The sequence below is a fragment of the Kryptolebias marmoratus genome, linkage group LG8, assembly GCF_001649575.2.
Source record: "Kryptolebias marmoratus isolate JLee-2015 linkage group LG8, ASM164957v2, whole genome shotgun sequence".
NCBI lineage: Eukaryota > Metazoa > Chordata > Actinopteri > Cyprinodontiformes > Rivulidae > Kryptolebias > Kryptolebias marmoratus.
In genome coordinates, this window is record NC_051437.1 from 16,404,598 (window position 1) to 16,431,019 (window position 26,422).

The 26,422-nt window shown below is 40.1% G+C and overlaps 3 protein-coding genes across 5 annotated transcripts; all 3 read right to left on the reverse strand.

The window, feature by feature from the left end:
- Nucleotides 1-563: 563 nt before the first annotated feature.
- Nucleotides 564-8,046, reverse strand: tnnt2a (troponin T type 2a (cardiac)). 2 transcript variants are annotated; one of them, XM_017414955.3, is made up of 15 exons: nt 7,776-8,046; nt 7,631-7,700; nt 6,885-7,432; nt 6,643-6,684; nt 5,867-5,923; nt 4,249-4,278; nt 3,944-3,965; nt 2,820-2,883; nt 2,514-2,630; nt 2,324-2,401; nt 1,651-1,761; nt 1,445-1,554; nt 1,243-1,333; nt 1,107-1,147; nt 564-853 (listed from the first exon to the last, which is right to left on the reverse strand). In XM_017414955.3, exons 3-15 carry the CDS (start codon nt 6,991-6,993, stop codon nt 820-822), a joined length of 906 nt encoding a protein of 301 aa, XP_017270444.1. In that variant the 5' UTR covers nt 6,994-7,432; nt 7,631-7,700; nt 7,776-8,046; the 3' UTR covers nt 564-819. The 2 variants fall into 2 exon arrangements, with proteins under 2 accessions (XP_017270444.1, XP_017270445.1); XM_017414956.3 differs by lacking the exon at nt 4,249-4,278.
- Nucleotides 8,047-8,193: 147 nt separating this feature from the next.
- On the reverse strand, nt 8,194-18,241 carry lad1 (ladinin). Its single transcript, XM_017414982.3, has 16 exons — nt 18,061-18,241; nt 17,271-17,453; nt 15,963-16,212; nt 14,669-14,712; nt 14,505-14,565; nt 12,783-12,862; nt 12,007-12,160; nt 11,521-11,613; nt 11,133-11,176; nt 10,998-11,040; nt 10,846-10,889; nt 10,641-10,707; nt 9,744-9,878; nt 9,562-9,648; nt 8,837-8,961; nt 8,194-8,658 (listed from the first exon to the last, which is right to left on the reverse strand). The coding sequence occupies exons 1-15, from the start codon at nt 18,096-18,098 to the stop codon at nt 8,863-8,865; spliced, it is 1,422 nt and encodes a 473-aa protein (XP_017270471.1). The 5' UTR covers nt 18,099-18,241; the 3' UTR covers nt 8,194-8,658; nt 8,837-8,862.
- Nucleotides 18,242-19,019: 778 nt separating this feature from the next.
- tnni1a (troponin I type 1a (skeletal, slow)) lies at nt 19,020-25,523 on the reverse strand. Of its 2 annotated transcripts, none has more exons than XM_017415007.3 (8): nt 25,438-25,523; nt 23,237-23,268; nt 23,103-23,109; nt 22,958-22,999; nt 22,650-22,781; nt 21,669-21,758; nt 21,364-21,540; nt 19,020-20,774 (listed from the first exon to the last, which is right to left on the reverse strand). In XM_017415007.3, the coding sequence occupies exons 2-8, from the start codon at nt 23,248-23,250 to the stop codon at nt 20,670-20,672; spliced, it is 567 nt and encodes a 188-aa protein (XP_017270496.1). In that variant the 5' UTR covers nt 23,251-23,268; nt 25,438-25,523; the 3' UTR covers nt 19,020-20,669. The 2 variants fall into 2 exon arrangements, with proteins under 2 accessions (XP_017270496.1, XP_024861469.1); XM_025005701.2 differs by lacking the exon at nt 25,438-25,523 and adding an exon at nt 24,364-24,810.
- Nucleotides 25,524-26,422: the final 899 nt, after the last annotated feature.

Below are 26,422 nucleotides of genomic sequence, written 5' to 3' on the forward strand. Positions count from 1 at the left end.
GTTTGCAGCCTTCAGTCTTGATACACTGACTTTAAATGTGCACAGAGCATATCTTACTTTTAACACTACACCGAACATAGTGAGTATTAAGCACATTGTTTGCAATCCCTGTATGCACAGCATAATTTAAATAGTGTTTTTAATGACTGGCTTTTTTTGGTCGGTGTGGGGCGGGCGTGGATTGTTTCCTGTTATTTATCGAGTCCAAAGAAGTCAAACCTTTTGTTGATAAAAGCAAGGCAGTTGTGAATGAAGAAAAAAATCATTTTTATAACCTTGGAAAGCATTTTAAGGAGGAACTTTGTTTTTTCTCCTTGCAAAAGGATTTTCTCACCTGGATTATGCATATGAGAATGACTCATTCTCTTTTAACTCTGTGTGTGTGTGTGTGTGTAAGTGGTAGTGGTTGAATACTGGGTGGATATTTGGGCACTTATCCAAGGAGCGTCATGTCAGCTCTGCTCATGTCTGAGCCTGTCACACAGCAGGAGGTTGCCTATTCCTCACTTTCGGGTCTCTGCTCTCAGGGCAGTTGTTTTGTGAACACATACACCTGAACTTACTGGTTATTAAAATTTGATTTAATTTACACCTTTAAACATTTATACTTATTCCCCACCAAAAAAAAAATGGGAATAAGATAAAAAGAAAAGAAAACGAGAATGAGAAGGAGCTGGAAAAACTGGAGCTAAATGCCAGAAGGTGGTGGTATTAGGAACAGGCGTGACTTGGGTGTGGCAGGAAAGCCAGGCCTTGGTTTGAGGCAAAATCCCCCAGAAAGCAGTCGATGATTACACAGCTCAATTTGTTCTTTAGCATCTACTTCCTCAGGCCTCGCTTGGTCCTCTTGGATCTGTCAGAAAGCACAAAGCAGGTCATGAGGTCGACGACTGAGGCCCGGTCTGTTTGACTACAAAAGCCGCTGAGAAAAGAACTTTGCCACCTAACCATGACTGAATCTGCAGCACAAGCTTGTTTCAGTGGCAAGTGAACTAACGAGCCAGAAGAACTTGCATCAGAGCCTCGAGGAGGCTCACGAGGGTGTGGCTTGAGGGCAATGTGGTTAAGTGGTAAACAGGTTTTGCAACAAAAATATTATTTCTCACGTTTTCTGGTGGTCGCTCACACGGTTTCTCAGCACGTTAATCTGGAACAAAACAAAAAAAGACAACATGGAACTGATACTCCTGCAAGGTGTTTTGTTTAACTTATGTAATATGTTACACACCGTTGCACACACACCTCGTATTTCTGCCTGGTGAACTGATACTGCAGATCAAACTTCTCAGCCTCCAGCTCGTACATCCACTCCCACAACTCCTTGGCTTTCTCTCTGTGGGTGTGTGTGTGTGTGGGGGGGGGGGTGGAGGGGGGGAGGATAAATCTGTACATTATAATCATTCTACATTACCACACGGCGACAACTGCACATTTCTCCACCCACTTGAGTCCTTCCTGACTCGAGTTTTCAATGTCCAGAGATTTGCGTCTTTCACTCAGGATCTTCTTCTTCTTCTCTCTCTCTGTCTGCCTTTTACCACTTCGTTTTTCATTCTGTTAAAGTGCAACACACACACACTGCTCTATTCACATTTTACCATTAAAATCTCCTAAAAACAAAAACCAACAACAACTACATAAAGTGCTCACCAACTTCTGCATGTAGCCACCAAAATGGAGGCTAGTCAGGGTTTTTTTCTTTTTTGCGTCATCTTCTGCCCTCTTCTTCGCCTCCTCCTCCTCCTTACGAGCTCTCTCCTCCTGAGGAAACATGGACCCAAAGATGAAAATGACCACTTGGAAGTGTTGGCAGGTGGAGGAACTGCATTAGATAAATAGTTAGAACTTTCTTTAACCAGGAAACAAAAATTCTTCAGTCTCCTTTACAAGAGTGTCCTGACCAAGACAGACATTAGTTCAAAAAAAGCACCAAATGAAATTAAAGTGTCTTAAAGAAATCAACCACTGCTTTACATGCCAACAAAATCTCTTGTGTGATCTGTTAGTGCTCAAAGTATATGTTGGAGATAACTCTCAGCTACTACCAGGACAAATTATAGCTCAACATCTGTAAAAAATAATTGGATTATAGCCCTTTTTCTATTTTTTCAGGTCAACTAGCTGTTGTGGCCATCTTAAATCGGCTTGTCTCCAAAAATTAATCAGCTGCAGATGATTAAGTAATTACTTTCTGAGTTTTGTTAAAATCTATCTTGTAGTTTGAGACAAGATCACCCGCCTTTTGTGGCAGCAAGCAATAATAAAAAAAAAAGGAAATGACCCCAGATTTGGTCCCTGGGATAAAACCAGACCAGGACTCTACCTCAAGACGCTTCTGGCGCTCTTTGTCCCGCTCGCTGCGGATCCTCTGCTGCTCTGCTCGCTCTGAGCGACGTTTTTCCTGAAACACAGGTCATCACGTCTGGCCATAAAACATCTGAGTGCAGACACCTTGTTGTTGTGTGTGAAAACAGGGTTAGCATTTCTACCAACTTTTAATGTAACGCACTCACAATTCTTTCTTTGAGACTAATGAGCTCCTCTTCTTCCTTCTTTCTGCTTTCAAAGTGGACTTCAATCAAAGTCTGAAGCTCCATCAGGTCCTTCTCCATCCTCTTACGATGTATGTCCTACAGAAACACGCCACCAGAGATACCATCAGTGTTGCATCAACGCAGTACACATGTACTCATTTGATCTCAAAGTCAGAGAAATGCTGAGTCAAAGCAGGTTTGAATCAGATGTTTCTAGCAACAGTCCAAAGATGCTCCGAATTACAAAACACTTTCTTTGACAGAGACAGCGAATGCATCGCTTACATCAAAATCCACCTTCTCTCCATCTGGGATCTTGGGAGGGATAAGGTTTGGCATGATAAAAGGCCTGAAACAAATCAGATAAAGCAGCAGCAACAGTGAGTTAATGCCTGCAAGTAGAAGTGTCAAGTGTAAAATATGGTAAGAAATACAAGAGGAAATGTTAGATGATATCACTGCTGGTGTAAAATAAGTATCATAAAATGCAGTTATGCAAGTTCTGGCCTGTTCAAACTGATTCCACAGAAGATGCCTCTTCATGTCTGTATTTTTCCTTTCACTTAGCTAAAGTGCACAGCATTTGACACTGCATAATCTCAATCTTCAGAGTGGAAACGGAGAGAAACTGCTAAATTCTACCTGTGTCCACATTTGAACCCTGCACTGCCACACCCATATCTCTCTCCTTCACACACATACAGTATATTCTGTTTAGCTTCTAATGAATTGTATTCCTTTTCTCTTCAGAGCCCACCTCCACCTCTCCAGACTCTCTTCCACCTGCTCCCTACTCTCACTACAGATCATAATGTCGTCCACAAACATCATAGCCCATGGGGGCTCCTGCCTGATCGTATCTGTCAAAAAGTATTTCAATTATTTTAAAGCATGCCACTTTTTTTTTCATTAACAAATGTGAACTACCTAATATTTCTGTCTGTTAGTGAGATGAAAGGTTTGCTTTTAATCACAAGTCAAGCATTTCCAGCAGGATTTTAAATAAAAAAACAAACAAATAGAAGTTAAGTAAGCTGTCAGGTGCATCACAAAAAGCTGTGATTCCTGCATTCATACTTTGGTTTGAACAATATAAATTGCCCCAGTATTCAAACATTTTCATGTCTAACTGCACATTCAGTTTTGCTGACATAACTGCAAGCTAATTTCTTTCTGTTGCTCCTTGCAGAAAGTTGTTTTTTTTAACTTTTTGTTGGTTTTAGGACAGTCTGACTGCTGACACATCACATATAATATTGCCCGGCAGACATGAGTGCTCTATCAGTCCTCATAACTGATCCTGATGATCTTCTAAGAACTTTCCAACTACTTTTTGTTCAGTTTCTACAATTATAGTGTAATCTTAGAAACAATAATTGTGTGTGTGTTAATCTATTTGTGTTACTTACTTGAACTTTGGTTTGGCTTCCTCTGTTGAAATAGGAAAAAAAAAAAGAAGACAATAATGAGTCCCCCCCAGACCACACACAAACTGACTCTCTCGCTTATTCACCAAGGCAACACCAAAACTTGCCAGGAAGCCTGACCAAGTTTTGGCAATGGAGCCTCTCTGTTTTGACAATAGATGGGAATTTAATTTAGCAGGAACTCCACCGGCTTCAAAATCTGGCACGAGTTGAAGAAAGACTAGCAAGAAAAAACAAGCACATAAGCCGTAAGGCGTGCCAGCATTCATTTCAATGAACAGTGGTACCTTCTCCCTCCTCTCCCTCCTCTCCTCCACCTGAAACCAAATAAAAAAGACCATGTGAGATTTTGCGATAGCCTTGGTCAAATACGTAATATGGTTAAATTTAACCGAGCCTGATCAGCCCGGTTAACATTTCAATGCAACTCAGGCTCAAAGGGCTATTGAAACAAATCCAAACATCGAGCGTAGAAAAATGCCTCTACTATATGTGCTCTTATCTGTGTTGTCGAAAGTAAAGTGCTCCATCATGTGCTGCATACCATAAATACACTTCGGTAAGTATTGTTGTCTAAAGAAACAAGTCTCGATAATAAGCAGTCAGTTGCCAAAAAAAGGCTTGGTATCAGTGGTCTCTGAAAGGTATTCTGACAAATACCAACAAGGAAGTGGGTCAAAGCTTAGTGTTTCTTTCTTTATTGTTTTTAAAAGCCTATTTTATACTTATACACTGGTTTATCGTTTCCATTTAGTACTTACACAGGTTACACCTCTTTGATATTTCCCCTCCCTTAATGGTACAAATTGCTCTTGAGTCAATAATCCACTGAGTCGCTATAAAAATTATTTGACTAAAGTATGAAGTAGTTTCTGGGCAGACAGTAAAAAAATGTTTCGTGTTGATGTTGCTGAGAAAAAGTAGCTGGAGCAAGTTTCCTTTTTGAAAAGGAATACCTCCCAGGTGGAGACTACCTGAGCAGCTTAGCTGACTCATAAGCTGCACAAAACATGTAAAATCTTGTGAAAATAAACCCCACAAGGAATTTTGTTCTCAAAACTAAAAACTAACAATGCTGCCATGCTAATGTTTATGGTGCGCTCCATTTGTAATTTGAAATTAGACTTTATGAGTTAAAAGTCAGAAAAAAACAAAAACATTCAACCCTCACTTTTCCTCTGACTTGATTCCTAACCAGCCTGACCTCAACTTGAGGTGAGCAAACAGGGATGAAAGCTAATTAACTGTTTAGTTGCATTTCTTTCGGTTTGCATCTCATTGAATCAGTCGCACACATAATATTGTCCAGACTTGAAAATGTTTTTCACCAGCGAATGACTCCACAGTAGTAATTTTTCAGCCAGTAAAAAGGTGACTTTCTTCAGTCTGATGTGTAACACATCCAGGAACCGTGCCTCACATGCTGTTTGCTAAACTGAAGATAAAAATTAGGCACAGACACAAGACAGGCTCTGACTAACATGCCTCCCATTATGGCGTGTGACAGACAGCAGAGCGAGAGAGACTGATACCTAAACAGTGAATCTGACTAATGATCGAGGGCCTCAGGGCTGGGAGGGATCGGAGGCCTGCAGATGAATCTGAAGTTGCTACGTCTGGTTTGACTAAGTAAACATGTCCGTATGACTTCTCAGGACTTGCTGACTGTCACATTCCAAACTGAAATGTAACATTAACAGCAGATTATCTCCATGTCTGCTGCAACTGCTGGTTATGGGTGGAAGCATTAATCACCCCCGTTCAGCTGTCAGCACATGACCAACGCCAGACATGGATGTTGTCTTGTTTGGTAATCTCTGGCAAGCTCACCCAACGAACAGTCAGAGACAACAAGACAGCATTGTTCCACCTTTTAAAAAAAAAAATAACATAAAAAAATCTCACCTTGTTCTTCATCGGCCTCCTCTGCCGCAGCAGATTCGCCTCCCTCCTGTGCAGCCTCTGCTGGCACAGAGAGAAGTTGTAATCACATACCAGTGAGAGATCGCTGATTTATTTCAAGTCTCTCAGTCACCGACCTGCCCTTTTTCCAGGAGCTCATAATGGGGGTGAAAAGATTAATTACAATAAAAAAAAAAAAACGGCAAAAACTTCATGTCTTTTAATCTTTGTTTTGCTCTAATAGAGGATTTTGGATTTTATATACAAACATTTTTAAAACTACACCCCAGAGTAATTAAAATGTGCACACACCTCTATTTAAACCTTGCAACACTCAAGAACTGGTACAGTATGTTTCCTGGTGGCTTTGTGCATGTGTGAAATGACACCCTGAGTAGATCAATACTGGAACACAGCACACATTGAAATATGAGAAAAATATATAATTACAACCCTTTTCCTTCCCATTTTAGATATGTATTATTTATTTCAGCTTCAATACATGACTGAGTATGAATTTTTTTTCTTTGTTAATGTATAGTTCTGTATAATTCTGGGTTGAATGACCCATTGAAACTTAAGATGATGTGCTAAATAACTTCATTTAGTAACAGGCCTCCTTTTCCCTAATGATATTGGTTTATTTTCTCCGGTTTTCATTGAGCTTCATCTCTGTTTCTGACTGTACAGAAAAGGTAAAAAAACAACTGATACCATGACTTCACATCATCTTTTCATCCAGTTTGTCTGCTTAATTATTCTGAATGCAGAACCCCCACCTTCCTCGGCCTGGTCCTCTTCCTCCTTCCCTTCTTGCTCTCCTGGTTGAAGGAAGCAAAGAGCTGGTCAGTTGGACCGGCAGCCCGGTCAGTTTAACACAAGCATAATCACTTTCAGGATCAGCGATGGTTTTCAATCTACCTGCTGCTATGGTAACATTTGATTTGTTGTATAGAAACATAACTAAAAACAATTTACTGAGTGTCATTTATCAGTGTCAGAACGTTACGGGTGTGAATACCTTCAGCGGTCTCCTCCTCTTCTTTTGAACCGGGAACATGAGGAAGTACAATCCACACAGTAGGAAAACACATAAAAATAAATGCAAACTGTGGTTTTACAGCAGCCATTGACTTTGGAATGATGCCTCTGATGCTATCTTGACTTACCAAACAAAAAAAAAAAAGTAAAAAGCAAATGCATTGAGCAATAGAAAAAGAAGAAGTTAACCCCTATAATGACTATGAAGCTATAATTTCCATTGTGTGTAGATTGTAGGTCTTAATTGTTCCTACCTACAGCTTTGACAGCCTTATTCTGAGCTGACAAACAAGCTGAGCGTTCACGGACAATTTCACTTTTCATTCACAAAAGATTTACTTAGGAAAAGGTTTGCTCGTCTTTCAGAGCACAGGTGAGTACAGTAGCAGCAGGCTGCTATAAAAAGCCCACTGGATTAGTCTGAGAAAACATCCTCCTGCAGAGCGCGGCCGCAGTTCAAACAGCACCTCACATCTTTCTACAGCATGGTTGTGTCTGACGAGTCGTGAGGTCTTACCTTCCACCTCCCTGTGAAAAACAAACAATTTTTTTTTTACTTTCTTATTGTCATTGCTCCAAAAAAAAAAAAAAAACCCAATCAGAAATACATCACAGTCTGACATTACTTTGCCAAAGGTTTTAGCTGTTAGGAAAACATTTGTGAGGTCTGTGAGTGTAGTCATGGAGACGTGCTCAGTGTTTTTAAGACAGAACAAAAGAACGTACTCCTCGTACTCCTCCACCACTTCCTCGTAGTCCGACATGGTTGGGCACGTCCAGGTGAGCAGCGGGGAATCTGAATATCAAACGCAGACTCTTTATATCCAGCTGGAGGTCCCTTTCTTGCACCGAATGTTGATTCTAATCTCACCTGAGGAGTCAGAAGAGTGAAGAAGAAAGAAGGATAATGGACAGACTCGGTGTGCAGTTACCTTCACTGGCAACTAACTAAGGCGAGAGTCAGGGGAATCGTCCGTGTCATGGGAGAAAAGGTTTCAGGGCCCACTTGTTGCGTTATTAATAACTTTTTAGATAGTGCGTGCTTGATACTTCCAAAAAAGGCCGCTGTGAGCATGGCCATGGTGTTGAGGGGCCAAAAAGATCCAGACAAAGCCTGAGTGGCTCCCAGAAATGACTCACACACACTCTCACCCTTCTATGGCACCCTGTCTCTGATAAAAACCCAGGCATGCAGCCCTTATCCACATCCTGCTCCCTCTGAGATAAGCTGAAGGATCTGCTTTCATTACAGCCTGGATGCCGTTAAAGAAACTCACTCGGGACACTTGTAAAAGTAGAACCTTTTATTCCTCAAACAGGCAAAATTTATCTAAAAGGGCTAAAAGTTTGTTAAATTACAACTTCAGCTTTCAGTAAACATCATTAGCTTGAAGACTTGTACCTGTTTAAAGTGCCTGAGAAATTAACAGATAAGGCAAAAGCACTGAGGAATGTCAACAAATATCGCTTCTCTTTTCTTAAATCTTCTCACGCTGCCTCCAACTTAATGTACTTACTCATTAAACAGCTTTCTCTTGTATTTTGACATATAAAACATTACATGCACGAAGAAGCAACACAAAAGCGTAAGACATAAGCCTCCAAACTGGAAAGTATTTATCCTCCCATCAATTTTCTAAAGCAAATTCTCAGCATGTGCTGTTCATCTTGACTGCTTTCGCAGTGAAGAAGAAGTCTTGAAGAAACAAAAGGTCAGTCATGGCATCCAATAATAATCCAAGTCTTTGCTGCCTCTGTAAACATAAACACAGAGAGTCCGTCGTTACACGTTCAACATAAATTTATTGTTGAAGTTCCAGCGTTGCTTTATTAGCTTTATTTAAGCGTAGTTACAAGTTAAATAGCAAAAAAACTACCCACGTTTGGGTTCTCATTTGTTCTTTTTGTTCAACGTGGGTCAGAAGACTTAACTGTTAAGCGTTATAAATGACTGTCCATCACTTGTAGATTTTTCCAGGGCTGATCTTTGAGACGCTTTCATCCCCTCTGTTCTCAAACAGGCTCCTCTTACTGCTGATGTCCACATGTCTCAAGTCCTGCAAACAGAAAAAGGACAGATGATCATGTATCCTTTTGCACAGATAAAAACAAAAAAACAAACAAACTAAAGTAATGCACTATTTGTGATGTACGAAAATATTGTATCTGTAAAGAACAATAACCAAAAAAAATAAAAAATATATATATACCATCCTTTTAGCAAAACTAACAACTAATAACACATATGCTATAGAAACATTAAAGCATTAAAACTATGCTTCTAAAGTAAAAACTGGACTCCAGGTCTATCATATAATTGTATTTTTGGCAATCTAAAGTAGTATTGTGTTATATAGTTTTTCAAACAACCGTGGTTAGAGAAAACCTAAAAGAATCCCTTTTTTTAAGCAATAGTTTTAATCTGATTTATGTCACTGACTTCCACTCCAACCCAGTTACCGAGAGTCCGTTTTATTTGACCTATATGCTCCCAAAACAAACTTCAACAGCAGTAAAATGAAAGCAGCAGGAAGAAGAGATCAGATCCTGCAGAAACCAGGACACCCAGAATAAAGAGTGTTGCTGCTCCCTGGTGTCCAAATGGAGCAGTTTTATTAGTTAATGACACAGGGGGCCTGAAGGAAGAGCAGCCTTACAAGACTTAGAGGAGACCCAGGTTGGTTGGTTTTGTTGAGCCAGTGGTTGACCCGCTCTGACATCCCTGATGTGAAGCTTCTGAATTCCTGATAAAAAGACACATGTGATTTATTTCTTTCATATTCAAGTCCACATACGTTTAATACGGAGCTAAAAGCTCAATCGCAAAAGACAAGTTTACTTGTCTGGAAACTCCAGGGCTGGTGGGGCTCTGCTCCTTCTCTTCTTTCTCAAAGAGGCTTCGTTTCCTGGAGACCTCTTCCAGCAGGCACAGGGTCCTCTGGGTCACATCTGGAGACCGGGCCACTTCGGATTTCTGAGGACATACGGGAGGTAGAGCTGAGGAAATCTACAGCTGATGTAGACTACACTGGAGCTGTAACTCTCTGTAAATCCAGCCCAGACCTTTTGTTATAAATGATTATTAGGATTTCTTCTCAGTTAATAAAACCACCATGAAGAATCTAAAGGAAAAGATGATAACTGAAGGCTGCAACAAGGACAATCATAAGTGCTGGAACCGATCTCGACTTATGACTGAAACAATCCAACAAAGGAGGCAAAATGACAATAATTAAGTTCAAAGATCTTTAAAGTTTTTTTTATTTTTTACTCTGATTGGTTTTTGTAAAATAATTGTGTAATAAGGAGCTAAATATCTTAACTGCATTAGACAACAAGTCAAAACTCTAATTTAAAACAACTTAAACTGAAAATATTTCAACACAGACCAAGCAAATGTTTTATGTTGATTTTTATGCATTTTTACTTTTGCAACACAAAAAAAATTGCCACCTAAAACTGCTATAAGTGCCCATGGACTATGAGAAAAAAGTAGTCTGCTTTTAAATTTAAAAAATGAGCATAAAAATGTGAGAAATTAAAAAAAGAACAGAACTTACTTATTAAGAACTGTAAATATATAAACAAAACCATTTTAAAAGATAATGCAGAGACCTAAACTTGCCACCAAAACAAAAATTTTTTTCGTCTTTTTCTTTTCTTTGTTTTAATTTTGGTGTTTTTTCTATATGTAAGGAAGTGTGTGTGTGTGTGTGTGTGATGACTGTACACTGACCTGCGCTGCCTGAGCCAGTCTCTCCATCTTCTCCTGGATGGATCTGGATGAAACCCTTTGTTTAGAGCTAGAAAAGCAAAAAAAAAAAAAAAAACGTGTGTATTAATTTCTTCAGCCAACATCTACAATCATTAAACATTTAGAAACAGAAACACCAAAAACCCAACTTCATCAGTATTAAAAACAACGGACTTCACAAACTCACTTTCTCTGAAAAGATGAGGTTTTGTCCTCATCTCCATTTTGGTCCTGGTCAAAACAGAAGCAGAACTGTGTTTTCAAACCATTCTTTGAATCAAAAGGTTTTAGAAAACATGATAGGACCAAATATCAGCCTAAATAAAGTTGTCATCTTACTGTGTTAGGTTCAAACTTTTTGGAGGCCATCCTCACACTTGCACTACAAAACAATAAAGCAGTCAGAAACGCACACAAACAGCGAAAGCAGCAAATTCAAAGAGCCTAAAAGCACAAATTAGGATGTTCCCTCACCTCCTCTGCAGCGGCACACTCTCCTCTTCTTTCTTTTTTATCATCTGTGTCAAAAACAAGCCAAAGTGAGTGTGTGTCTGTGTCCTTACAGCTGTCCGAATGGCAGCATTTAGTGCACATTTATCTCCACTCTCGTGATGTGTTCAGGTGTTAACAAAGCAGGCGTTCAGCAGTAAAAGCCTGGAAATAATCCTTCAGCTGTCAGTGTCAGCCTGGAGCTTGAGCTGCACACGCAAATTATCCAGAGCCGATAAGATCGTCAGCTGATGTGAGATTAAATGAGCGTTTTAAAAGTCAAATTGGCAAAAGTTAATGTTTGAATTTAGCAGGAGGAAGGCGTCCATGAATGTATCTGTGTGTGTGTGTGTGTGTGTGTGTGTGTGTTTACCCTGAACGATATAGTCCTGGAGCTCTGTCTGGTGAAGGCAGGTCTGGTTGTTTGTTCAAACTTCCCATCAGCTGAAGGACTATTCAAACAGGGCTGAGATAATAAAACACAAATAAAGTTAGTTTCACATGGAATCAGAATGAGCTCATGCATATGTTTTTGTTTTTTTTTTCCTTCTGGGCTGATCTGTTTGTTTTATTGCCATAAGGGTTGGCACTTTCAGTCCTCAGACAGCAGAGGGTGCTGCTTCTTCTTGTGAACTGAGTCGTTATGTTCTGCACTTAAAACAAACTCAGTTTTATTGATCTGCTGCTAATTTCCAGCAGACACCATCTCCAGTCACTTTACAAAGAAAGCAAAAGGTTCCGCTTCCGCACTTGATGAGCACTTTGCATTTTTATTTGACAAGCAAAACAAGAAGCTTAGATAAAGCTTCAAATGATGTCATCTCTCAGAATATTTGTGTGTGTGTGTGTGTTGAATTACCTCCTGTGTGTGTCCGTTCTGAATTTGGCTTTGGGCTCCATGCGGAGACGGACTCTGGCAGGGTGAGGACCAGGGTTCTCGGGGTGAAAAGGGATCCCTCGGAGAAGAAGGGCTCATGGGAGCCGCGGTCTTGTCGAGGGAGATGGACACAGAACTGCAACACCAGAAACGTGTGCGCACTTGTAGATCATTTGACAGATAAATGATGGCAGGGGGGGAATCTTTTTATCCTTTAAAATGAATGAGTGAGGTATGTTTCTGCAGGTTTGTGTGCCCTGTTAGGTTCACGCTGGGGTTACGAAAAAAAAAAGGCTGGACAAAAACAGGAAAGGCTTACAGTAATCTTTCTTGTGTTAAGACAATGAAAAGATCCAAAGAAGAACCTGTTTGCAGTCTAAGAGAAAACCAGAGGTTCCAGTCTGCTTCGGTCTTTTCTGCAGCTACTGCAGCTCTTGATTTTGCACAAGCAGAGGCTGGTTTGTTTGAGATTTCTTTTTAAGTTAACTGTATAAAATGTTTGAACTAATATACAGTAATTGTCTCTCATGAGCAATTTAATTAGAATGAAAATTTACTTGGTTGAATTTGAAAACAAAAAATCCAGCATAATAAAATTTGCACTGGAAAAATAATAGTTCTAGTTCTTTTATTTATTTATTCTATATAGGGGAATTAATAACACTTATCTAATAAATAAAATGTTTAACCTACATTTAATCTTTAATGTTGACTAAACTATGAAATACATAAAAAAAGCAGAAATTCTGATTGTTAACCTGACAAACTTGCGAGCTGGGCTGGGTGCTGGTTTGGCATCAGGCTCAGGGTCTCTCCTGGGGGATTCTTCTTTTTCTTGCTAATTAAAAACATGAAAAGGGAAGACAATCAACATAACCGCACAGAGAGCAAGCTTTTGTTCAGATGTACCCGAGACACACCTTGTGTTAGATAACACGGTGTGGACGTAATGGAGCTGCTTTATGTGATAACAGATAAAGTTCATATTGTGACCTTGAGAACACTTTATAAACGACCTACACATTATTTGCATGCTCATTTGATTCACAGGAAAAGTGCAAAACCTGAAAAAAAGAATTCAAGACTTTCCCACCTGAAACTGCACCCTGCACTGGTCTAAAAACATGGTTTAATGCATATATCCCTCATAAATGCCATGTTTGACACATGTATGTATAAGGATTCATCAAACTTAATCAATATTTAGAAATATTAGAAATTCAATTCATTATTTGGCTCTATGTTGACCCAAATCTGTCAGACCAGAAGCCAGAACTGAGTTCAGCAACGCTATGAGGCACACCCAAGACTCGTGCCCAAGTCCAGGTTACAAACCTGTGCCAGGTGTTTGCTCACTTTTGGCTCAAACTGGCAAACATTTAGAATCAGAACCAGCTGACTAGACGTCAGCTGCCACCAGAATATATGAGTGAATGCTCATTAGGGTTTACCCGACCCAAAACATCTGTCGAGCTCCAATGTGTAGTTTTTGTTTGTCACACAATGTGGAGAATGATTAACACGCATTTTCCCTCCGCGTGGGGTAATAGTTAACTGGGCTCAGCCTCGCTGCAGGGTGGCATTGTTTGTGGCACTGAGTTACAACTTAGTAAGACATTATTAAACAGGCGGCGAAGGAAACTTTTCCAAATGTCTTCTTCAGTGAGTTGGTCCTATAATTCGCACCGAAGTGAAATATCTCATAAGAACTAAAGATGAATCCCACAGATTTGGCTTTTCCTTAACATTTCCTTATGAAGCTGCCAGTACATTAAAGTCTTTATGACTGTTTATCTCAGAAGTCGGACCTCAGATCTGGGAACGACGTCCCGTCCAACTAAATCGTGATTCAGCTGCAAGCAGGAAAACCAGTGGAATTGGATAACTGTGTTGTTCAGTGCCAAGTCTGAGAATCATTAACTATACAAACTAATGGAGCAATGTATGTGTCCTTATTTTATACACCTAAACACTGAGTTTGTAATGTACTGCGTGAACAACTGTTTTAATAAGATACAAACTTACAGAAGCGCTCATAAATACTTAATTACTGCAGCTGCCACCATTTTTTAGGCACTTAGTAGCCATGTTGGATTATGAAGCCATTATGAATCCAAATTTCTAACTCAGGTTTCCAACTTCTGGTAGCATCAGATGAGTTTTCTGATGTGAAACTTGACAATTGTGACTTACATGTATGAATGGACCGCACCCGGGCAAGTCACCAGGCTAATTACTACCAGCAGTACAAGTAGTAATTAAAACAACTTCTCTTCAGTTCCTGCAATCAAACGCTGCAGCGACACGTTCACCAACAGATGTTGTTATGTATTATGTGTGCAACTGATTTCATGAGACAGAAGTCTAAATTAGTTTGTTTATTATCTCAGCAGTTACCCCTTTATGTGTGCATGGATTTTGATCAGGGGGTTGATCAGAGGTCTTCGATCACAGGGAACTGCACATGACCGTACACTGACCTGAGTTAGTCGCTCCATCTTCTTGATGGATCTGGATGCAGATGAAATCCTCTGACTAGAGCTGGGGAGTCAGAGTGAACATTTAAACATTTCATCAACCAATAACTACAACGGTAAAACATTTAGAAACCAAATTTCATTGCAAATAGACTTCACAAACTCACTGTCCCTGGATAGATGATGTTTTGTCCTCATCTTCATTTTGGCCCTATAGTAAAAATGCAACAGAAGGTAAAGTTACAGACAGTGTACGCTATCTGTACACAGTCCTAAGAGATTTATAGAAGGCAATTGGACTTTTCTTCTTGCCTTCTATAAAACTTTTAGGATCGTCACGGCCTGGAAAACTGAAACTCTACACCAGCATTTGTTAATTATTGTTTAGAAAGCGCTTGAACACAGGTAGTGCAGGTCAGTGCCATCTCTGTGACAAGTTTAATGAGATACAAATTTACAGAAGCGGAAAATAAAAGTTAACACTTCGGTATTTTGGTTTGGTCAAGAATCTCCCACTTTTTGAGTCAGATTTCCAGCTTTGAGAGTGTTTAAGTTCATTTTTTAATTCGGAATTCAGAAATTTCAAATTCGAATGGTAATAAAATGATGATAAAAAACATAAGTTTCTGAGTTGGAGTTCAAACTTCGGGGATGATTTGACAACATGTTTTGAGAATGACTTGGAACTGGGTTATACTGACTTTGGTATTATGGGCAATGGTTATCAAGTCTGTAAAAAAAAGTGGTTGCTGACCAGAAGTAAAACTCATTGCCAGGGCTATACATCAAAGAAGTCACTTTTCTTTTTCTCAGGTAAATGTGTATTTGACATGTTTTGTGTCTTATATCTTAGACATAAATGTGTTGCTTTTCTGGAGGCAGAAACAATTTTAGACAAGATGTTTTATTTTTCTTTAAACTCTTTTGCACTTTAAAAAGTAATAAAAAAAACAACTTCGACTTCTCCTAGTATTTTAAATACCTAGTATTTTTTTTTTTACTTTCTGGTGTTATTAGTAGTTATTTAGTTTCCTACGACTAACTTTTTTTCCCCCAGTAAAATAGTTTTGTGTCATTGCAACCGTCCTTGTGAGCAATATTTTTTTTTTTTTTCCTCTGAATTTTCCTCACATTCTGGGAATAAAAAACAGACTGTTTCTCACAGTTGTGTTTAGAAGCAGGTGTACTGGATCGACACCACCTGTAGCAGAAAAGTAACTGCAGGATGATGGAGAATGCATATCTAACTGTGTGCTACTTTGCATAGGCATGTTGCCACACAAATCCACCTCAGTGTTCTGTTACCTTCATTATATTCACTTATATTAATCAGTAAGGTTGTTGTTACTTTATGTGGTGATAATGGTGATGAAACAGATTCTGGTTCAAGTGAAAGTCATCAACATTCCCACTTTCAGTGCAAAATGAGATGTTTTTGCTACTATTTTTCATTCAACTCACTTGTGTGTTTGCAGTGTCAGTTCTGGTGTTGTTGCTGGGACGGTCAGATGTTTGTTTGACCACACTCCCCTCCACCTCCTCCAGCTCTCCCAGAAGCACCACCCTGGCGTCCTCCTCTCCTCCGCTCCCTGCGTTCGCACCGTCCTCCCCTACCTCCTTCTGCCGCCTCAACGTCTCCACGTGCCGCATCCTCCTCCTTTCGTCGCGCGTCCGCAGCATCTCCACGAAGTCCAGCTGCATCTGCTCAACGCTAATCCAAAAAAAACGCACAACGCACTCATTTTTAGGACTGACACACACACTGAAGTTTCTAAAGACTGGCCAAACAGATCTCGTGGTCCTGTGTCTGATCAGGTTTCTGGAACAAAAAAGCCTCTGCGGTTCTCTCTTCTTTTGAGGACTGCTTTGTGTTCAGAAGCTCAGCTGCTGGTGTTTTAGACACTTTATGGATTCAGGCAATAAAAGGAAACTTTATGTATTCTGTCACTGTTGGCTTCGACTCCATTTACTAAGCAGGTGTACAGTCAAAGTCAAATTATTGTACACTTTTTAAAGGTTTTGTTCTGCTCATCCTGTGCCAGAAAAAAAAAATAGAAGACATGCAATTCATTTCAATGTATGCAACATATGCCAGATGTTTAAACTAAGATCATCTTATACTGAAAAGGGATGGAGTTAAAGCTGTTTTGGTCCAACCTTGTAAATGACGTTATATTGCACAACCTCATGCAATATTTTTCTAAGATCTGTCAGCGCTCATAGCATGTGTTGAGAATGACTCACAGCTGTCACATCAGAGTTTAGCTCAATGTTGGCAAATGTGACTTAAGTGGTAGCCATTTTGGTGTAGGCTAAGGTTGATTAGCTGTGGCAGGGTTGACTCCAGAAGCTAATCAGTGGTGGATGTCGACCCAATGATCACTTTCTGAAAGCCCTATTAAAATCTGTTCTGTGGTTCGTGAGATATTTTGCTAACAGACCAACAGAATTGACTCCAATAGTTAGAGGCAAAAATTCTACAAGCAGATCTGCGCAGTCGGTTAGCTCTCAGAGTATAAAGCGGGAATGACTCTCAGCTACAAACACGCAAAGTCTGGAAAATTGACTAAATTACAGACAATTTATTTGCTAACACAACAGACAAATAAACACACACACACAAGCAAAGACAAAAAATATTATTCTCCTTTGTCCTTTTGTGGTGGGTGATAATTACATGAAAGACAGGCAGCAGCTCACACACCAGCATCAGAGCAGTGTTAAAACAATACATTTTCTAAATTTTCTCGAATGGATTGTAAGACCAACCTGCTGAGGCCCTGGGACGCCTCACTGGGGGGTTCAGTCCCAGAGGTGGCATCGCCACCGGATGATTTCCTGGGAGCAGAGTAGGAGTCATCGTCTGGGTCGGCGGTACTGCAACTCCTCACTCTCCTCCTCTTCTCCCTCTCCACCTCCTCCTCATCCTCCACCGTCCACTGACGCGCCAGGCTGAGACAGAGCGCACAAACACATCAGGAGGAATGTTGCGACCAGCAGAGTGAGCAGCAAAAATGAAACAAGGGCGAAAGATAAGATCTGCCAGGGCAAAAGATAGACACGATAAAAGAATTCACAGAGACTGGCTCATTGAATTGCTTGCCTTGGATGTCAGAAATAACCGTTAGACAAAACTTGCGTTACGTGTTCATCAGCTATTGTATTGTTTTCTAAGCATATTCAGTTCATCAAGTCAGTCCGAATAAAGAACAATGACAGGTCATTAAACAGCAAGAGGTGAAAGTTTCCTTTATAAGACAGACGGATTTCACAATATTAGTTATTTTTTAAGACAATGAAACATAGAAATGCTTCTTACAATAACCCCAATATTAACTGTTGAATGTAGATTCCCAAGATGAGTGTTAAAGTTAACAATTTTTTTAAAAATTCTAAGCAGGAAACTCAGTTGGAGGACCGAAGCTGGTCCTGGGATTAAAGAGAAAGTGTGGGAAGTCAGTGTGCTGTCAGAAAAGGCAGCGGCTGCCTGCTGGCGATGCTCTAAAACACACGTCTCCCCTGTCAGTTTCCAGAAAAGTTCCTCGAATTTCAGTCTTACCTGGACAAAGCGGACCAGTTTTTCCGACTGATGGACATGTTGGGACGGTGTAAAGTTTCCACTTCACTCGCAAACGTCGGGGAACGAAAAAAAAAACCCAAACCAGCAGACTCTGACAGCGGCAGTAAAGTTACAGCACAAAGATATCCACCTTTAGTCGGGTGCAGCTCACTGAGGGATCACATGACCACAAAGGTGAGCTCTCTACCTGACAGGGAGGAGGGGGTGGAGAGAGACAGAGTGTTTCTCCTTGTATGGTGGGAGTGTGGTAGTTTGGATCTTTGTTATTGTTGATATAACATGGAGCTGCAATGAATACAGAATGTAATCACAAGCAAGGCATTCAGACACAACATGTTCAATGGGCAGGGAAATTACACCTAATATAAACACAATGGAAGTGCACACATGAGGAAACGTTGCGGTGAACGCCTGAGTGCGTGCACGTGTGCAACAATATTTTTGGTGCGTTTTTTTTTTTTAATGGACGGCTTTGTTGCAGGTGGCAGTGAGCCTCTTCACAACGCGAGTCAGACTGTTTGCTCTGCTGCAAGGCCACACCTTGCTCTGATGTGTATGTCGGACTCTGACCCAGGTTCAGTTTAGTTCAGATCCGCACACACACACACACACACACATACACGCACTGTCTACCTCGTCTGACATCATCTATCACACCTGCAAAATACAGGACAGAGAGAGTGAGCCCAAAACAAACAGGATGAGCTGCTGACATGATCAGTGAAGTCACGATTCTTCAGTCTTTCCTGTCTGCATGTCCAAACACGAGCCTGTTTTATGGGTTTCTGTCCAACAATAACCGTCTTAAAAGAACTAATTTACATATCGCTCTCCACCAGCTGTCACTCTCTGACAGCTGACGTTTGTGTTTTCCTGTGACTGTCCTCAAGTGCTGAAATGTTATACGAGGCAGAGCAAACATCTGGGAAGTTCACCAGAAATTGACAAACGCCTTTATTAACACACGGCAAAACCTTTTTTTTTTTCATCCACATATAAGGCCATGTAGAAAGCATTTATGGAAAGTTTTGTGTTTTATGGTCATGCAAACAAACAGCGGTTAAAGAGGACTGTTTTACGACCGTGTCAAAGATAATTTGCTATTGGCAGCTGGCGTACAAGTGAATTCAACTCATTGCCAGAGCGCTTCTGTTTAACAGATATCTTGTGTTTCTTGCTGTTGTTATGATGTGATCCTGCAAAGGTGCTGTGAAGTTTTCCAGTTTTAGCAAAGTGTTGCCTTCAGAATACTATTCTTAGCTTCCTGAACCAGGTTTAAGTGATAAAATGTGTGCAAAATATAATTTTATTAAAGACAGTAATAACACATTGTGCAACAGTTGGGATGATTGCTATGTTTATGAGCAGGATTGCCAGGTGTGTGTGTGCGACAAAACAGTATGAAGGCCAATACAAACCACCAGAACTCAGATATTTATCAGGTGGTTACACTTTCTGTTTTGCAACACAAGTTTCTCATCACTGGTAACGGAGAGCAGACAACTCTTTCTGCATTCCAAATAACCATAAACATTTATGCAAATAAGTGCTTAATGGAAAAGTCAGAGTGGTGTAGAGATAAGATGGTGTTCACTGTTGCTTTGGGGGGATTGGAGTTGTTTTAAAATGGCAGAAATCTGTTTTGATCTTGGCCAAGCTCCAAGTAACCTTTAGTCAGTCTCCTCTGAGTGAACCTCAGCCCGATAGTCCAAACTAGTCATGTTCTGAGTGACTTCTACAACAGGTAAGATATTGAGTATTAATACCAATTCCACAGAACCCCAATTCCAAAAATCTGAACTATCTATTTAAGATTTTTCAAAAAGGTAACCAAATAAAAGCCTCAACCGAATGCAGCAAAGGCTCACTGATCAAACATGACAAAAGGTATGTCTAATTTTAATTGTTCAGTTTGTCATCACTAGTGAATCTTCAGCACATGCTTCTAGTTTATCTGTAAGGAAAAACATCAAATATGTTGTTTAATTTGTTCAGGTTTTGTCTCGGTACAACTCCACCTTTAGTTTTCTTCATCTGTCAAGGAAAGGCAGGTGATGTGTGTTTGTGTTTGTCTGCCTGTTAGCAAAATGTCTCACGAGCCACCCATTTTAATAAAACTCCCAGCAATTAACTAATTAAAATTTAAGTCAAACCAATTCAAGATGGCCACCACATCTAATCAGCTTTAGCCAACACAAAAACAGCTAAACTTGAGTGAGAGTATGTGATATGTGATAGAAACCAAGAGTCATTCTCAACCCTCTGAGCACAAACACATTGTGCAAGATTTTGTAATCTGATATAATCAAAAACAAGCAAAACAAAAAAATGAAGCTTACATAAATACACCAACTTTAAATTAAAAGTTATGGTACAATAATCATTTCCACTTAAACTTCATACAAAGTGACAAGTAGAAAACCTTACAGATGAGCATATTTTTTACACTTCTATAGCAGGACTATGACCAAAGAAAAACCCAAAAGCTGCAAAAACAACAACAACAACAACAACAACAAAACTATGGGAGAACAACACCAACTCAGAAGAACAGTGTTGTTCCAACGTCATGAGCCCATCGTATGTTTTCACTGAGCAGGACCTTTGGCAGCATCGAACATCTTCTTCCTGCCCTCCATCCCTGACATGGCCTCCACGTTCTTCCTCCAGTCGCTGTCCTCGACTGGCCTCTTCTGCACATAAAGACAGACAGTGTAAGAGCTGTGGAACAAATCCAGAACGGTTTGCTGAACCTGTAAAGACGAGCAGGCCCAGAAACTCGTATTGTCCCGCTAAGCCATTAAAACTGATGTTATTGAGCGGGAATCCCCTGAGAGATCCGAACAGAGATCTGCTTAACTGTACTGGTAGAACTGGTTTCCTGATGTAATGCACTCGGAGACTCACAGGTCAGAGCAAGTATACACAGAGATGCATCTGAACAGACTAATCTGCCCACCTACACACACACTGACTAATTAGCAGAGGTACAAAAGCTACTCTCCTGTGTACAATAGGATCATTGTGTTGAGTTGTGCACCTCCTCTCCTCTCACACACAGTCACCACCCTGCACTGGTCTACTATCCGACTGTTTAAACACACCTTTCACACACATAAACACAGTTTGAGGAGTTCCATGGCACTCTGACGTTATGAATGTACCAGGAACATCCGTGTGTACAGCCTGAGGAGGGTTTATAATTTATCTCTTGGACTGGTTTTTATGCACAGAGCATGTGTGCCAGTGTCTTCTCCCCACCCCACCCCTGTCTGCACACACCTTCTCAGTATCTTCTTTCTTGACAGACTTGAGATTAGCTCGGAGGTCCATGGACACTTTGTGCTTGGAGCCCAGCAGCGAGCGAAGGATGGCATCAGCGGACACACGAACGCGTCGGAGATTAGGCCTCTTGAATTTTCCCCTGAGGTCCAGCACCTTGATGTTCAGGTCTTTAATCTGATCCAGGGACAGGGAACATTGACAGATGGTTCCCGTTAGAGCTGCGGGAGTTTCTCGTGAAGGCCGCATCCAGGAAGGATTTCCTGTACGACTGAAAGTGAGCTGGAAGAATAATGAGCTCCCACCTCGCGTGTGTTGAGCATGACTTTGGCTTCGATGTCATATCGCTCCTCGTCCACCACATCTATCTTGGAGTGGAGTTCTCTGCACAGATCCTAAACACAGATCCACGGTCAAAAATCAAAACTGATATTTTGTATGAGGTATCATCTGAAATTCTTTTTTTTTAAAGCTAAAGCAATAGTTCAGATATTTTGAAGTGGGATCTGTGGAAAGGCTATGAACAACTAATATCTCATCAGTTACAGATAGCTCTTTGAACGACTTCCGTTGGGAGAAAGAAAGTTTAATTTCAACCATTTTGTCAAGCTAACAGCTAGCCTAAGCAGGGCCAAGACTAAAATGGACAGCTGTCATCTTAAAACAATTTAAATCTTAAACATTTTATAGTGGTTCATGTAAATGTCATTTTATAAGCCTTTAAATCACCATCAGTTTTACCCCATGTTGTTATTTGCATCAAATTCAGTGTTTATTTGCAAGTGCAAATAGTGATAACAGTAGCTCCAGAGCAACCTGGTGGAAATATCATCATGTTCTTCAACAGAAAAACGGTGTAAATTAAAATTACAGAATGGAATGCAATTTTAAAAAGTGACAGAGATTTGAAGGTTTATGAAATAACATTTCTATAAATTGTTGTGTATTTTTTGAGATTGGTGTTGTTTTACATCAACGGCAATCCACATTGAGTCAGAATTATTATTATTTTTTCTCCAGACTGAGGTAATTTAAAGGGCTATCTACAACAGGTAAGATATTAACTGTTCATCACCTTTCCACAAAACCCCACTTCAAGTTTAAGATCTGAACAATCACTTTGATGTTCAGAGAAAAATGGACAATTTCCAAAAAGATGAGTGTGGGTTGAGTTATAAGACATGTGTGAACAATTAGAAACAGAGCCATAAGCTTGTTGAGAATCTTTCATTGGCCTCCAGTTATTAAGAAAAGAGACATGAACAGGTCATTTAGGGACAGGTTACCTGCAGCTGAGTGAGGCTGAGGCCACTGGTGTTTAGAGGAGGAGCTTTCTCTGCGAGGTACTTCTGTTTCTCCCCTTCTTTGACGAGGATCTCCTGTTCCAATTCCTCCTTGGCCTTTGCCACCATCAGACTCTGCACAAACAAATAACGCTTAGTGGCTGGCAGGGGACATGGGGACTTTCCTGTGTCAGGACAGAGGCTGGATGGTGGAAGTGATGTTATTTGTTCTCCCCTGTTGCCCTCTTGTGGTCCAATGTGGGTATTGCATGATGGAGAGGTGAAAGAATCAAGCTGGCCAAGTGTCTCACCTTAAGCATCAGCTTCCTTGAGGCTGATATCTTTGGTTTTCTCTGTATAAAAAGAATATTATCGATACAAACATCATATGAGTAGAACATTTCTGGATTTTGTACAACAGGTGAAGCATTGGTCACAGTGTTAAACTGGCCTTACCTCTTGCCTGTAAAGGAAGAATTTACAAAAATTTAATAATACGGTCAAATACAAGCAAACATGTTCATTTTATGTCACTGTGGATGTGAGTGACTAAATGATCTATATTAAGAACACAAAGTCTAATCACTCACACATGCTCAGGCATCCTGCTGATGAGATCCCACTGGAGGAGATACAGAAGGGATTAGAAACACACACTTCACACACTGACGCACACACTTAACAGTTGCCATTGTTTGTCTATCAGCCCTTTCTGGATGCTCGTTTGTCTGCACTTCTGACGCTTGACTGTGGAGCGGATGCCAATCACACAAGAAGCCAAACGCTCTCCGTAAACTTTACCTCCACTGACAAATCTCTTTATTCTACAAAACGGGATTACCTACAGACATCATCGAACAGTAACTGAAAATAAAATAGAAGTTTTGTCATGAATATCACATGCTGAGAGTAAACAAAAGAAATGCAGCAAGAAAAAAGGGAAAAGCTTGAGCTTGGAGTGCTTGATGATGTTGTAAATTATGAAAACATGCTCGTCTGTGAAGACAATGTCTCTGTGCGATGTTGTGTCCGACCCATGTGAAGCCATATTGTGACTGATAAAATTAAACTCCTAGCTGTCAGTCTCTAACTCCTTTGTTTAATTATGATGTTATTAAAAAAACACACCACAATTTAAATACAACAGCAGAATAAATGGAAGAAGAGCTGAAGCTGACAATAAGTTCATGTAATGAGTTTTAAAAATAAAAATTTCCAGTAAATTTAATCACTAATAAGAATGTGGGACCAACTTTTTTGTGCAGTGGAAACAAGTTTAAATTTGCTAGGTCAAGGCAGAGACTAAGACTGGGAAACTATATATATTCTTACACATTTTTCTACCATGGAGACTGCCATTTTGATTGTAGTCAATAAAAAGTGGAAAACTCCTTTTGCTTTTGTTTAATGAACAAAATGTGAAGACAGAAGAAGGCATTTCCTTTCAGCTCTTTAAGTTTTTTTTTTTTATCCACATCTGCATTGTTTTCATTCCGTCGCCTATCCTGTCTCCCCTCTCACAGGCGGCTCTTTATCATAACGCAAAGTGTTTTGCCACACTCACCAGCCTCCTCATCCCATCTAACCCTGTCTCCATGTCCCTCACCACTTTTTTTACGACGAGGTCCGAGTTGTGAATGGCAACACGTATAATGAAGTTGCAAGCTGCTCCGGTGGATCTGGAAAATTCCAGAGTGAAAGCCATCCCTCATCTCACCTCTTATCCCCTTCATTCCCATCTTTCTCCTCAGGATTATCTGCAAAGAGAGGAATTTGGAGTGGCCTGTCTCCCCGAATAGACCGGACAGCTGTAGGGGCTGTTTGTGCTCCGGCGGTGCCCAGCATAGATCAGGGATTTACCACTAACTCGCGGGGTGCTTACGGGGCTCTGCAGCGCAGCCAGGTTTGGCCATGCAAAAATAAGAACTCGAGCTGTTTTGGAAAGTTTGCATCAACCTTAGATTCGAATAGGACTGCGTTCGGCGCGGAGCTTAAGACCAGTTAGATAAAATTTGACCCGCTCAAAGTTCTGGGTGAAGTGTTCGCATTCACCTATAGCTTTAAGAAAACAAAAACACTGAGCTGCTAACTGTAATGGTGTGGGGTGAAGGAGGCAAACCCAGAGTGCAGACTCATTTTGGAAAATAAACTAATTTATTAAAATAAAAGAAAACCAAAAACAAAAGCTGACGTGGCTGCAAGACGAAAACTAAATACAAAAACTGAACGGACATGGGCAGGAGACGAGCAGAATCAGGGGAAAAAATAGACCAAGTGGCCATAGACAACAAACCAGCAGGAGAATAGGTAAAGGAGATGACCTGGTTTTAAAGGCAGGAGGTAATTAGAGGAAGTGGGCACAGGTGAGATGATTGCAAGGCTTGGGGCAGGTGTAGATGGGCGTGGCAGGCAGACAAGAAATAGACTGAGGAGAAGTGAATGATGGCTGACGCACAGGGAACAAAGCCATAAGGAACAAGAACCAGAATAACAAGATAGCTAAATAAAATAAACAATAAACTCAAACTGAAACATGAAGACAATAAACTGAATACAAAAACCCAAATCCTCACACGGACAAAGTTATCAGAAAAGTTTATGTCTCTTTTAAGATCTTGTTCAACACAGAGCAAAACAAAAACTTAAACAAAAACTGACAAGCTTGTCTGCAGGTTTACTTTTTCTATAAAATAGCATAATGTTGGAAGAGGCGTCAACAGTAGATTGCATTTAGATCAAGGAAGCTACAGATGAAAACAAAAAGAACAGACAACCCTACAAGGGACCCTACCTGCGTCTGAGAAAGAGCTGCCCCCACAGTAGAGGATGGACAGACCAGAGATGAGCCCTAGGATTCTGTACCCCTCTATTTATCTGTGCCACCCATTGTCAGACTCCCTCTTTCTTTTTGGCAACAGTGGAGGCTAAATATAGATTTAGACCATCTCTCTGTCGGATAATCTTGCTCTGGCACTTAAAACCCAGAGTTATGGGCCTTGCAACTGACAGAGGAATGACAGCAATCAGAAGGAACTTGGAAGGTCTTCACAACAATTAGGCTGTATCAGTTTGTGACGCAGTCCGAGAATTTAATCTAATAGATTTTGTTCTTGAACACAAACTTTCACTTTTTTTTTTTAGGTTTGAAAGTGATGGCCTTAAATTGTTTAAATAAAATGAGAGGCGTGAAACAGAAATCGTTGGAAGAAATAAGTTTCCACTAAAACTTTGTTTTAAATGTGTTATTCTTAAGGATGGACACTTTTCAAACTAGTTTCAAATATAATCTCACAAGTCATGCAGAAGATAGAAACCTGATCTATTTAAAACATTACAAAATGTGTTTTAGACACAAGATATACTGTTATATCTATTAGTTAGATATTAGTTATTTAAGGCAGTTTATACTTAGAAAATCATTTATTATGTACAAAAATAAATGAACATTTGTGTCCCTCTACACAGAAATATTTGCTTCAGATTGAGACTATTAGATTACGAGAAAGCAATGGAAAGAGGGAGTAAAATAAACCTTTTAAATTGTTATTTTAAATTAAGTAGTTTTGCTTATGGCACATTCTTAATGTTTTTTTTACAGCCATAATACATATGCCACAGCAGAAAGGATAAAAGAAAAAGCTTGGTTAGCTTTTCTGTAAAGTTTCCTAAGATGATATTTGGAGAAAATTGGAGTAGTATTGATAAAACTGAAAATGAGCAGTAACCAATTTTTACCTGATCTTGATGGTGACAATAAAACATATCAATAAACCCCA

Coding starts and splice junctions, on each gene's coding strand:
- lad1 (XM_017414982.3), bottom strand. CDS start 18,098: ATGTCCATCAGTCGGAAAAACTGGTCCGCTTTGTCCAG. Junction 17,454..18,060: donor AACTGGTCCGCTTTGTCCAG/GTAAGACTGAAA, acceptor GCTCTGTCTCAG/CCTGGCGCGTCAGTGGACGG. Junction 11,614..12,006: donor AGAACGGACACACACAGGAG/GTAATTCAACAC, acceptor TTATTATCTCAG/CCCTGTTTGAATAGTCCTTC.
- tnni1a (XM_017415007.3), bottom strand. Junction 21,541..21,668: donor TCATGCTCAACACACGCGAG/GTGGGAGCTCAT, acceptor TCCCTGGATCAG/ATTAAAGACCTGAACATCAA. Junction 20,775..21,363: donor AGAAAGAAGATACTGAGAAG/GTGTGTGCAGAC, acceptor CTTTATGTGCAG/AAGAGGCCAGTCGAGGACAG.
- tnnt2a (XM_017414955.3), bottom strand. CDS start 6,993: ATGGCTGCTGTAAAACCACAGTTTGCATTTATTTTTATGTGTTTTCCT. Junction 4,279..5,866: donor GGAGGCCGATGAAGAACAAG/GTGAGATTTTTT, acceptor ATTTGGTTTCAG/GTGGAGGAGAGGAGGGAGAG. Junction 854..1,106: donor GTGAGCGACCACCAGAAAAC/GTGAGAAATAAT, acceptor GCTTTCTGACAG/ATCCAAGAGGACCAAGCGAG.